The sequence below is a fragment of the Kryptolebias marmoratus genome, linkage group LG16 (assembly GCF_001649575.2).
Source record: "Kryptolebias marmoratus isolate JLee-2015 linkage group LG16, ASM164957v2, whole genome shotgun sequence".
NCBI lineage: Eukaryota > Metazoa > Chordata > Actinopteri > Cyprinodontiformes > Rivulidae > Kryptolebias > Kryptolebias marmoratus.
The window spans coordinates 25005075-25018194 of record NC_051445.1 but is presented as its reverse complement, the minus strand read 5'-3'; the positions used below and the strand labels follow the sequence as shown (position 1 = coordinate 25018194).

The 13120-nt window shown below is 41.3% G+C and overlaps 1 protein-coding gene across 7 annotated transcripts in view; it reads right to left on the bottom strand.

Moving 5' to 3' along the window:
• Positions 1–813: 813 nt before the first annotated feature.
• ubr5 (ubiquitin protein ligase E3 component n-recognin 5) overlaps positions 814–13120 on the bottom strand; it is a 35624-nt gene continuing 23317 nt past the window's right edge. For 2 of the 7 annotated variants that reach the window (XM_017413210.3, XM_037980120.1), the window contains 25 exons: positions 12363–12602; positions 12136–12259; positions 11823–11934; positions 11606–11737; positions 10385–10642; positions 10010–10278; positions 9538–9749; positions 9199–9432; positions 8971–9044; positions 8691–8863; positions 7651–7800; positions 7149–7366; positions 6869–6989; positions 6082–6454; positions 5848–5935; positions 5582–5726; positions 5356–5486; positions 5179–5239; positions 4816–4997; positions 4650–4734; positions 4408–4563; positions 2714–2827; positions 2466–2610; positions 2292–2377; positions 1324–1536 (listed from right to left, as the gene is read on the bottom strand). In XM_017413210.3, coding sequence (XP_017268699.1) covers positions 1324–1536; positions 2292–2377; positions 2466–2610; positions 2714–2827; positions 4408–4563; positions 4650–4734; positions 4816–4997; positions 5179–5239; positions 5356–5486; positions 5582–5726; positions 5848–5935; positions 6082–6454; positions 6869–6989; positions 7149–7366; positions 7651–7800; positions 8691–8863; positions 8971–9044; positions 9199–9432; positions 9538–9749; positions 10010–10278; positions 10385–10642; positions 11606–11737; positions 11823–11934; positions 12136–12259; positions 12363–12602 — 4096 coding nt within the window. Of the gene's footprint in view, positions 1537–2291; positions 2378–2465; positions 2611–2713; positions 2828–4407; positions 4564–4649; positions 4735–4815; positions 4998–5178; positions 5240–5355; positions 5487–5581; positions 5727–5847; positions 5936–6081; positions 6455–6868; positions 6990–7148; positions 7367–7650; positions 7801–8690; positions 8864–8970; positions 9045–9198; positions 9433–9537; positions 9750–10009; positions 10279–10384; positions 10643–11605; positions 11738–11822; positions 11935–12135; positions 12260–12362; positions 12603–13120 lie in introns of all 7 variants that reach the window. The other 5 variants (XM_017413208.3, XM_017413209.3, XM_017413211.3 and 2 more) reach the window with 5 other exon arrangements.

Here is a 13120-nt window from a genome sequence, read left to right as displayed (position 1 = left end):
CTTCACAATTGTAAATCGTAACTACGTGTCCTAACAGTGTGTGATTGCATTGAAAAAATGACAAATTCAGCATTTTTTTGTTTCGCAGCTCTTTTGCTTTGAATACAACGTATTTATGTGTAATAGGCTAACTGAAAGGGGTTTGTGCTCGAGACCAGACAGTGTGGTCTCAAGTCTCAAGTAAATGTAAAACCTTTATAGATTATACGCAGAAAGTCGGTTCGTTCTTAATAACGTTCCTTAGGCGATTTAATGACACCTCACGGGTTTTTACTGTTACATAACCGCATTTATCTACATAAAAATACATATTTTTTGTATTAAACTTCTCGAAGCCAACAAAAACGGACCAAATCCAGTGACGTGAAAGTGGCGGGACTACGTCCACTCTAATTGGTCAAAGCGCCGTTCAAAAACCAGTTAGCTTCAAGTGCATTATGATCACGTGATTCAGAAACAACTTCGTGTACACCGCATTTAATAGCTTAGTGATTTTTTTAAAAAAGGATATATATACACATTCTGAAATTAATGTGATTTTGGTAGATTTAATAGGAAATTGCCCAATTAGAAGTGTTGCGCCAATGGCAACTTACTTGGAAATTAAACTTAAGTTGGATGTTAAAAATACATAATTATCATACAAATAAAACTATGCAGTCAACTAAAGCAGAGTTTCAATTAATGGTGAAAATGAGAAAAAATTCAAATAAACTACTGCACTATATTCCTTCCCACAATTCTGACAAATAAAATCACAACACAACTTATTTACATCCAAGTTTATTCTGAAATTCCCCCTGTACAAGAAAAAAAAAAAAAAAAAAAAAAAAAAAAAAAAAAAGACGTTCCACAAAGGCAGCAGTGAACTGTCAGTGATAGTACTTTTCTAGGGAAGGAAAAAGAAATTAATCACAGTGTCTCTTCTTTTCTTCTTTTTAATATTTCTACTGCTGTCATCTTTGGCTAAGTTTTTCGGCTGACAGTTTGCTGTCAAACACAATTCCTGGGAAACAAAGGTTTGAGCCAATAGAACAGAGCTGTGGGCTTTACGTTTTACAGTGCCAATACAGGAATGTTCTGGACCGTATACCTCCTCGTTACAACAAAAGAAACAAAAAAAAGGAAGAAAGAAAAAAAAAATGCTGTTTGTGTTCACAACACAAACGAATATTAACACACGGGGAGATAGTGACCTTATGTCAAATTTCATAAAACTGAACAAAAAAAATCTACAAAAATGGAGCTAGGTAAATATTACACAACAGTAAACGTGTTATTTTTATTTTTTTTTCCTTTTTAAACTCTTTTTCTTTTGAACTTCTACACAAAACCAAAATTCTTGGTCTTAATGGCTAGCAGGAGTTTCTGTTTAAGTATTTGTTTTGAAGAGTAGAGTGGCACGTAGAGACGTGAAATGCAGGTATTGGCCGTGGGGAGGTGCTGGTCGTCTGGAGGCCGGATGGTGATGGAGGGCATCGGCTGGAAGCCCTCTTCGCTGGCTGGCAGAGACGGGCTGGAGGTCCAGAAGTACACCTGAGGGGCAGACAAATAAGATGACATTCAGTATTTGGGGGGCATCTACTATGGTTAAGTGCTTCATCTTTGTTGTCAAGTCCTTCCATCAAAACAAATCCCTGCAGCCCGATCAGAGCTGGTTCAACGTTAGAACCAGTTTGTTTTCCTGGTGCAAAAAAAACACCTCAGAGACATTTACTCCGCTTCAAAACATCTTTTCTACTCAGTCATTCGACACTGCTGAATATATATTCTGAGGTTCTTCCAAACCGATGTCCTTTCTGAAATCTGATGAGCAGGAGTCAGCATTTCCAAACACAAACAGTGTTTAAGAACTTACAGATTAATACACAGTTTCAAGCACGATCAATAAAGATGGAAAATTTGTTTAAAATTCAAATCAAAATGGACTGAATGCTTTTCTTGCCAAACATCCAGCAGTATTTTTAAGTAACCGACCGGTAACTTACAATTTTAACAACAAAAAAACCCACCAAACTTGATCAAACATACTGTACTCATGTACCCGTTGATGCTCAGTTTAAAACAAGTAAAGCACCAACTTCAGTTCTGTTTGAGTCTCAAGCTTTTCACTTAAATCAAGGTTTAAAGAAAACGCTTTAATAAACTCCAACACTTTTTATTTCAAAGAGTTTGAGTGGCAATATACAAGTTATGATTTGTTAAGATTGTCAGGACTGACTTTATCTTATACATAATAAAAACATCTTGATGAATCAAAATAGTGAATATCAGAGATAAATGACACTCACCAGATCCTGCCTCTCAGTCATGCTCATCTTTTCTACTATGGACCAAAACCATCGTTTAAACTGGAGGAGTTTGTCTGCATTTTCCCCTGTAGGATTAAGAGTCTTTCATTAATACATTCAAGTAAGAAAGGAAAACGGTCATTTTTTTAATCACCGACAGACGGAGCAACGCACCCGATTCATCGTTGAAGGAAGTGAAGCTGATCAGCATCTGGACGTTGACTTCTCCGCAGCCATTAACCAGCAGTCTGAAGTCCTCCGCCGTCAAGTCCTCAAGGGCGTTTTTAGGGAGCACGTCCAGCAAACCCTTCCTCATCGCCTTTAGGGAGACAGAAACAGGTGAAAAAACATGTTTTGATGAAGACGTTAGTGTTTCGAACAGAACACTGAACTCCGCTCATCGGGGATGGTGTTGGACTTACATGGAGTGGTTGTTCAGCCACCACCAGCATCCGGTGCTCTGCGTACTTCCTCACATACTCGTACACGTTGATGGGAGTCACCGGCATGTTGACCCCACCGGACAGGAGCTCCACCTGCGTGAGGAAAGGAAAGTTATCAACGCGCCCTCTGAGACAGTTTCCTGTTTCATAGTTCAGACAGTTCAGCTGGGATTAAAACTAAACTTTGAGCATTCTGTTTCTCTCAAATTATAAAATGTAATTTATTTATCACATTTTTTTAAAGACAGTACTATAAGGTCTCATGAAGTTGTGTTGCGCTGATTGATTTTATTCTACTTGCTTGCTGGAAGCTTTTCTTTCAACCTGGGTTTTGTTGAGCTCCTTTCCCAGGGGTCAATACAAAATAGCTAGTTTTAGAAGTCTATGGGTCCAATTTTATGCAATATGTGGATGAAACATCTGTGACAAAGTGATCTTAATATTCCAAACAGAACAACAAACTGAAGGGGAGCTGGTTAGCCACTTCTTTAACCAGAACTTCCAGCCACACAGTGGGATTTTTCTCCAAGTGTCAACATTTTTAACACATTTGAAGCAAGTTGATGTGTGGGAATAAAACAAAGTGCATTTTTTGCACACATTACAAACTGCTATATTATGAGTAACTGAAATTAGGCGCGCTACAAAAATCTGGAAGGTCATTTTGGTAACAACAACTGAACATGAACGTGAACGTCTAAATTCATAAAACTGCTAATACATGTCAACAATTTACAGATTCTTTCATTTCATAACAAGTAATAGGTTTTTAAAATCACTTAATGGATAGTGTTGTGTTCATCTAAAGCTTTAAGTATGTTTTGTGGCTCTGGATAAGTTTTATTTTGTGTGAGAAGGAGCAGAAATGGCTCTGTGGGTCCCTGGGCAGCGTATCAGACTGATGTCTGCTCAGATCTGGTGGCTAACCTGACTGATGTCACGTTTTAGGTTTTTGTTTCACACGGACGTCATCTTTAATGACACCATATTGCACTGATAGGTCGTCCCTAATTTATGACCTGTATGAAATGTTTACGTCCCTCTCATAAACATTGCATACAGTCTTTATGACAGAATTATCAGTGATGAATTTGTTAGCCAGTCAGTATGATTAATAATTAAAGCCGAACAGTTTTCATTGAGGTTATGTGCACTGGACTGTAGTAATCAGATTTAATAAGATAAATCCCTAAAAAGCTTTGGACTAATAATTCACTGAGAAATTTCTCTTATTTTCACTGTTACACACCATGTTTGAAATGCTGAATTTTCTCAGGATGCTTATTGTGAGGGCTAAAAAAAACCTGAAAACTCAATCAAATGTCAAGAGTTTCTGTAAAAAGGGTTACTCAGTCTTAATATGTTGGGATTGCTTTTCATTATGAAATATTTAAACAATCAAATAGTCATTCACTTTTGTTGAGAAACATACAATGAATGTTAGCTTCACTATATTTATAACCACCACAGTACTGTGGCAAAGTTTGAAGCTTTAACTTCTCATTTCTTTCTTTTACTTGTAAGAATTAGACATTATTATTAAAGCGGTCTAAGTTTCCTGGTCTTAGTGCTTCTAAACTCACATTTAGACTTAAATATGATAGTACAAGCTAAACCTGGCACTGGGGTTTTCCATCTGTATTTGTTTCCAAAACAGCAGCGCAGGCCGTTACCTGTCCAGCCCCTTCCTCTTTGCAGAGATCAATGGCAAAGGCCAAATCCATGGCAGCAAAAACAGCGTCTGCTTCACCCGTCTGCGAATGACGGATCAGCTGACGCAAGCTCTCGTACATGACGGGGTCGAAGAATGCAAAGTCGTGCCAGTTCACCTGCAGAAACAAACATCATTTATTTACTTGATCCCGAAGTTCAATCATAAAGCAGGTTTGAAAATTAAAAAAAAAAATCACTTTACCTTTCTACCAAGCAGCACTTTGATGACATGTCTGTTCAGTGTGATTGGACAGAGTTCATTCTGCAGCAGACATAACCCCAGTATTCTGTACAGGAAAAAAATTGATTCAACTTCTTGTTTTTTTTATACGGTCAAACAGGGTGGTAGATCGGTTTTAGCCCATTACCTGCCGATGTTACGGAAACAGTTGAGCCTGGCCTCTGTATTTTTGCCCGGCCGAGGGGAGTAAAAGCCTCGTTTGCCAGGCTGGTAGAAAAGAGCAGCGTTGTCGTCTCCGTCGTCTGGGTCGTCCAGCTCCATGTCGACCACACTTCGAGTTGAACCGTGACGCTTACGGTTCTCCTGCTGCTGTAACCGTGTGAAGAAAAAGGAGGGGAGGACTTCGATATGAGAAATCTGCTGACAAACCACGCATCTTTAGACATCTTTAGTTTAGAAAGAAAAAATAGAATCTTACTTTAAATTTATGTTTTAAGAGAATATTAGAAACAGTTAATAAAAATAAAGAGTAAAAACCTTTTTTTTTTACCTGTGCTTTTTCTGGAGCTTCAGGGAGCCCAAGGTCCAGTATGCTGTCGGCACCGTTTTCCCTAAAGAAATTAAAATAAAGTTTGTGAAATGGAAGAAAGAGCATTAAAAAGTCCTGCCTTTCCTAGAAGTTGCTGTTTAAATCTTTCTGTCTGTGTGACCGGGGAGGTGAACGTACCTTCCATGTGCAATGAGAAGCTCCATGGCCTCTTCCACTCTGGCTCGGAGAGAATCCTCACTGGCTAGGAGCAGCAGCAGCTGAGCAGGAGACAACTCCAGCAACATGCCTGTGATTTTACTGGCAAATGCCTGCAGGAACAAGCACACCGTTAGCCTCACGGTAAAAAGAAAAAAGAAGGCGAACACAGCAAACATTCCAGTTTAAACGACTGGGAGGTAATTACCGGTTGCATCGCGTGAACTCGTGGGTACAGTCTTTCTCCAAGGGCTTGTCTGTGTGCAGGCAGAGGGTCGGGCTCATCACTGGGGTTTCCTTCTGACGAGGGCCTGAAAGGCCTGGTGTCTATGGACAACTGCCTCCTCGAATCTCTGCAGCACACAAGACACGATCAGTATTTGAATTAAAACAAACCTTTTCTTAGTCATACACTGATCGACCATACACAGTATTTATGATCCTGTTATGACTGCAGGAGTAGGTGGAGCATACCTGTCTCGATCTCTCCGAGATCCCGCTCGAAGTCCTCCACTTCTCCTCTCTCTTTCTCGGTCTCTGTTCCTTAGACGTTGCATTAGATCTAAAAAAACAACACGCCAAACGAGTTGGACTTATTTTTCCTACACTGACAAAAACGGTCACCATTTTCAGCAACACTGAAGTACCATTTAGCGTAGAACAAAATCAATTTCCATAATGTGCAGGAGTTTCTATGTATTGTCATACTTGAATTGTAATCGTGATGACACGTACTGCTGCCCTGCATGCCCTTGCTGACACTCTGAACACAGTCCAGGTTGGGCAGCTTATCGTTGGAGAGGAGGGCCAGCGCGATGGCTGTGTAGAAGCTGCGGGCCACGCCGCTGCCTTCTCCGGGCTCATCTTTAAAGGTGACCTTGACCCGGTGTACGGCCATGGGGGTGGTTGTGCACCGCCTGCCAAAGTGTGCATTCAGCTGGCGCATGGTCTGCTGTATTAGCTGGTCTCGATCGCGGTCCACCTCCAGGGCCAGGTCACGGGACTGAAGGTTCCTCAATTTCTCCATCTCTCGCCGGAACTTGGATTCTTTCACCTCAAAGCCACCCAACTCAGTGAGAATCTGAGGTTAAAGAAGAAAAACATCAGGTCAAAATTGAATTTCTCCAACTTTAAGTCATTTAATGATGTGAGAAACATTTTATAACAGCAGAGACAGGTGCCATTTCATTTCTATCCGTTGCTACATTTCTGTGGTGTGTGTTTGAATGGTTGTCCTATAGAGCTGCTTCTCAGCAGGAAGTGCCTCCCATGCTCCCCCTCTGCTGATTTTTACAAGCACTACTGAACACCCATTCGATCATACTTCAGGTGGATAAATGCAAAGTTAAATACTGCCAGGCAGAAGTAGTATGTTAACTTTTGTTGCTGTATTTTATCAATGTATGAACATTTGAAAGCACCAATGTGTTGCAAACAAATATTTAATACATACAGTGAGTTTTTCATTAGCATAAAGCTCAAAATGAAAATATACCGATCCAGGCTCTGCTCCTACGTCCTCCATGAAGACACGACCAAATAGTTCAAGTGACAGACGCCAGCGGCCAAGCAGCATATCATGTGAGATCATCATACCCATGAAACTGCAGTGAGGTCTGGACAGAGAGAGGTTTTATCAAAATATGGTATTATAAAAAAGACACTGATACCTAAAAACAAACTGGGTTTTCTAGAAGCGATGCACTGCTTTTTGTAGTGAATATAGTTTTCCTGGTTCAGCTGAGAGTTCGTCCACCTGAGCGGCTATCATTTACCTGAATGATGGGAGAGGAGGGCCGTCACTCTCAGTCAGACCGATCTCTGCCAGCAGGCTGCTCTTCAGCTGAGCAGCGAGATCATGTGGAGAAGTTCCCAGCTTTGAAGCCTCCAGCTCCTGCTCGCTCAGGGACTGGTTCTCAGCGCTGCGCTGGCCAGTTTCCATGCTCATGACATTTTTCAGGTTGGCTGTGTAGGACATCTTTGTGGGAAGGATCTGACGGAGGAGGATTCAGACTTGTTCTTTAGTAACGTCATCAGCTTGTTATTTCAAAGTAAAGGCAGGGTGACGCTGAAAACTTGTAATGGGACACTGAACACAAATCACTATGTTCCGTTATCCACATTTCAAAGATAATCCAGTAAATCATCATTTCTTAAAGAGTGAAGCGTAAATCTTGGTTTATGCATTTGTATTTAACACAGTCAGATTTAACAGCTGATTGTTTTGAACAGAACACAGCTGCCAGCGTGTTTGCCAGATAAAGATGGGTTGTATACCTGGGAGGAGGAGAGTAGAGAGGAGCCCATGTTTACCTCCAGGCAGTTCCTGTCCACGCTCGTCTCAGCCAGGCCTTTGGTTGTCATGTATGAGGACGAGTACAAGCCCTGAGAGGGACGGCCAAACAGATCCTCCTTTCTTGCATTAGGCTGTTGGACAAGAAGCAAAATAAAAACAAAGGTCATTTTGACATGTTTATAATATAGTGACAAAAAGGAACATTTATAATTGTAGCTAATCACTGCATTCTGCACTCCTCATTATGCCAACTATCACTTTAAAGTATCTTTTGGTGGCAAAAACAAAGAACCACCATGAGAATAAAAGACTGCTTTAAACGTGAGACAGACAAAGAGAAATATATTTGAAATCATTGTGGCTGAACAAACGGCACTGCTCTGATCAATAAAAAGACTGATGCTAACTGGATCATCTTAGATTGACGCACATAAAGAACATCATGAGTGCTAATGATCAGATGTTTTTAGTATTTTTTTTATTGTTTTTGTCAGGGAGCTCCAGACTGATGTCTAAGATGGCTGCTGTCAAAAGATTTCAGATAAAATGCAGTGACACTGGCATTATCGTAGCAGAAAGCTTGTGAGCAGGTGGATCGTGGTAATCATTGAATCTGGACCTTGGCTGGCCTCTATATTATCCATAATTTTTATGGTTTTACTTAGGATTTGTAGCCATTATTAGCATGGTACGGTCACCATGTCAGCATGCAATGACAAGAAAGTTGTGGGCCTTTTAAAGAAGTGAAAATACTCATATTGCCACAGAGGTCTGAACTCTGCACAGATTATGATAATGCCTAGGCACCCCTGGAGTGACAGACACCCATCTTAATCATTTAAGATTTATCTGAGTCATGATAAAGGTCTAGTCTTTATTACACAAGATAAACCATGATCAAAATTAAAGGAGTATTATTTTATTTCAGAGCATTTCTGACTGAAACATGTAAACTCATGCTTTTTTTTTTGCTTGTTTCGAACCAGCCTCTACGCAGACAGCTGAATAGCACTTGTCTGACCTGCAGGAGATGGGGCTGGTCTGCCAGCGGAATGGCCTCTGCAAGAGGCACATCAAAGGGGTTGGGTGGGATGCAGCCCAGGAAGGTCATGGAGTCAGAGCGGCGAAAGAAGGGGTGGTTCTGACCCGTCTCAGCTGGAACTGGGTCTTCGTCTTTGTCCTGAAGAGTTGAACCTGTAGTGAAAGAGATTGTTTTAATACAGACGATACAATAACTGTGCATATACAATATGTGGTATAAATATTTTAAATTGTTGTTAAATATTAGTTATCTGCCTTACTCTGATTAGTGTCCTCATCATTTTCGTGCTCAGAATCCTCATTGTCCAAACCAAGCTCCAAAATCTCTCGATTCCTAGATGTTAAGAATAATATAGTTAAAAATAGTTACATGTATTCAAAAAAAACAGTTTAACTAGAATTAATAAAACTACTTCTTGTCTAAGGTTGTAGTTTTAAAACAAATACAATGATCACAATCTTTCTTCTGCCTCACTGTCCTCATTCACCTCTTTCTATCCATCTGTGGGGTGTCCAGGGTGGTCTGCTGGTTCATGGCCTTTATCCAGTAGATGAGAGCCTGGAAAACGTAGGCCACGTGTTTTAGCGAGCACACATCCAGGACAGGAAGGACATCAGAGTGCTCATCGTTGTGGGAGCGCATCAGAGACAGCGCGTAGTTCAGGAAGTCGCCGCGGGCTGACATCATGCCTTGGCGAGCGGTCAACAGCGTGGCTGCTCTCCTGGAAGTAAAACAAAACAAGTCGGTGCGTGAAACAAACCACAAAAGAGCCTAACTTTAAACTAATAAATCTATCGCTCTTAATCAGAACTGTCAAAAACTGTACCTGCGACCTTCCAGAGTGCGGAGGCTGGCCTCCTCCCGGGCGGTCATGCGTTCCCTGCGAGCCGAGTGCTGAGAGGCGTGAAGCGGGTGACTGGGGTGACCCGGGTCTCCAGCTGATGACAGCGCGGAGCCGTACCGCAACTGAGCCTCGGTGGAATCCATGATGGACACCATCCAGTTCCAGGTTGGAATCAGCTTTTCTTCAACATAGTTCTGATGAACACAAGAATATTAAACTCTCTATAATCATAATTTGCTCCAGTAGATTCTTATTTACAAACATAAGAGACAGAACAATACAATCCCATAAATGATAGAACAGTGACAGATTAACTAGTCTCCTGTTGTGTTACAGCTGCCAAATTTACCACAGAATTTTTTGTTTTCATCATATTATACAAAAATAGATTTGAGCATTTATTTTGGTGCCGTGCAAAGCAATGAAATCTATTCTTTTTTTAAATCTAGGTTACCTGCAGGTTGACTGCATCTTGGTAGGAGAGCTTTACAGCTGCAGGATACTGAGAGTAGACAAGATGGTTATACTTTGGAATCAGGCTCATGAGGTCCGATATCTGCCTGATGACGATGCTGTAGGCACGGGCGAGGCTACTGGCGGACGTCAGGTAGCTGCTGGAGTTGCTAGCCTCTAGAGCTGCTGCTGCCGCTGCGGCACTGGAGCTGATTGCACTGGAACGGCGCAGATTTGTCGGGTCGATGTAGATCAGGCCCGTGGAACTCGCTATTTGAAAGAGGGAAGATAAAAAGGTACAGTTTAGATACTCCGTCTCTGTGAAGAAACTGGAAACTGTAGACTTGTAGCATAAAACAGACAGCCGTTTACTGACCAGCTGGCGTTGAAGAGCTGGAGGGAGCACTTCCACTCGCCCTTTGGCTGGGGGTGTTTCTAACAGCCCACTGCATGGAGCGAGGAGCCTGGGCTGCAGTGTTAGCGTGCGAGGCGCTGGTCGTCCTTTCCAGCGGCTCATCTAGAAGGAATGTCTCTTGGTCGACGTCATCACTCTGACTGCTGCTGCTGTCTGAGTCACTCGAGTCGTTGGACTGAGAGTCATCCTCTGAAAAGAAGGCAGGAACACTGCTGGCACCTTTAATACAAGAGGGGAGGGGGAGACGAAGAAAAACAAAAAAATACAAATTTAAAGACGACAAAGTTCACCTTCAGCTCCCTCAACTTTGGTTCTTTTTTCACATTCACACAGGCAGCAGTGCAGGTTAGTTAATCACACCATTACAAAGCAGAGCAATGAGGCTTCAAGTCAAAACAGTTACATTTCTTTTTAGGAAACTCCTGATAAATAAGGTTTACTTTAGGGTTTTTTCACCCCCAAAATTAAAAAATCATCACTAAAAACAAACAGAAATGCCATTCCTGTCAGAGTCTAAGAAAACAAAGCAGCAAAAGAAAAATATTGCTGACACCAACATTATTAGTAGGCTATACACACTGTACATAATCAAGATAAAACACACACACACCAAAAAAACTTGGGAAAGTTAGAATTAGTTTGTTATTGGAAAGATTAAAAAAAATTATTCTTGTGATGAGGGACACTATTAGTTAAAAATGAGACAACAGCAGTGAAATATGAGAAACTGAAGGAACTCTCAGAGGGACACTGTGTATGCACTTTGCAAATTCACTCTTGCCCTGACATCTGTGTATGCATTGAAGTAAAGAGGAGCTCATACCAAAAATAGGAAATGCCAAGGACACCCTACTGCCTGCAAATGAAATACATCAAGTATTCAGCCAGGGACCATTTTGTCTGCTGTATCATTAGCTCTCTAAACACAAATCCCCACAATCTGAAATGCTGCTTGCTAAGAACTAAAGGAGGTCTGAATTAGTGTGCAAAATGGAAAAATATAGTATATCTGTCAGGTTTCTTTCCCCAAAAACAATCTGTTGGAGTGTTAAATCTTTTAGTTGAAAGGAGGTGGTGCATTTGCCTAAAACCTTTTTAAAAAGATCAGAGGGGGGACGTTTCCTAAGGTAAGGATTTAAGATTAGTTTCAAATGGACCAATTAAGAAGAGCTGCTAACCAACCTGCTTCAGAGCCAGCGGTCGCTGCAGTGACGACACTCCTGCGGCCGCTTGCATTATCCTGGTTGCTGTGGTTGCTTTCACTGTCGCTCTCCGTCTCAGCTGCCGCCAGCAGGTCCAACTCCATGTCACTCCCTACAAGCACAGATAAACATGATGCCTCTTGCAGGAAAACATTTTAGTTTTAGAAGTAATTGTCAACATCTAAAATTCGTCTCACCGTCTTCGTCGTGCTCATCGTGCTGCCCCTCCGCCTCAGCGTTTTCCTCTCCCTGCTCCTCTTGGTCATCATGGTGGTCCTCCTCCCCTGCTACTCCTTCTACAACTTCAACCTGAGAGACAAACATCATCATTAGATCCCAATTAAGAAACCTAAGGTAAAAAAACCCCAAAGATTTAAAGTCAAAGTTAAATGAATAAAAATCAATAAGAACTTCACAAAAACAATAATGGGTAAATACACAGAATCTGCTGCCATTATTCATGCAGTCACTTGCGTCTAAAGTTTATTTTTTAATAACGAGGGCGCAGACCTCCTCTACATCTGCTGACACGATGTCGTCCTGCTCCTCGTCCCGTCCTCTGACCGGCTGAGACTGGCTGCTGCGCCGAGGCTGGGGGTTCCTGATGATATAAGAGGCAGCTGTTTGGCTCGAGCTGGAAAAATTAGAACAAGAGAGGAAAGTTTTCTTTCTTCTTTAAAACTCACATATTATATATTCCATAGAACAAAGCTTCACTTGGACTATTCTGGACCAACCTGCTGGACTGGTCCGGTGAGGGTCTCTGAGGTAGCGGTTCGACAGAGAAAAGCTCTTCGCTGCCCTGAACTGCATCGATGCTCGTGCTGGCCAAAGTGAAAGGAGCTGTAGGTCTGGCGATCCCCATTCGCACGGGCACGATGAGCGACTCCGCCACGTTACACAACTCCTCCACGGCGTAGGGCAGCAGAGCCTGGAACACACGCCGACACTTCCCAATGGGCTGGGGGATGAAGTTGCTGTGTGAAGGAAAACAAGGAAACCGAATATTAGTATTAATAGAAAAAAAAATAAACTTATGAAGTGGAAGATTTTTGAAGATTTTTTCCTATGATGGGTAAACAATAACGGTATATTTAAGATAACACTTTAATGAGTTAATAATACTGTTTAACCCTCTGGGGTCTAGGGTGAAACTGGACGTTTTTTGGACTATTTTAAATTTGCTTTATATTTCACCCTAAAAGTGGTTTAACCTGCCATGTTTGGAGTCATTTTTTTCAGCTCAAATCCAATTTCAAGTAATATTTTACTTTTGACCTACTGTATTAACACAACAGACCTACAATCACACAAAAAACATAAAATTCGAGTGGAAATTTCTTTGTTTTTTTACTATAAAAACCACAAACATACTTAATGAAATGTTTTTACAACTTAGAATGCAAATATAATCAGTAATATTCATAAAAACATGAACAAATTGAGCAAACAACAAAGTTATATAGACTTTCTCCATTAAAATGCTGACAATTTC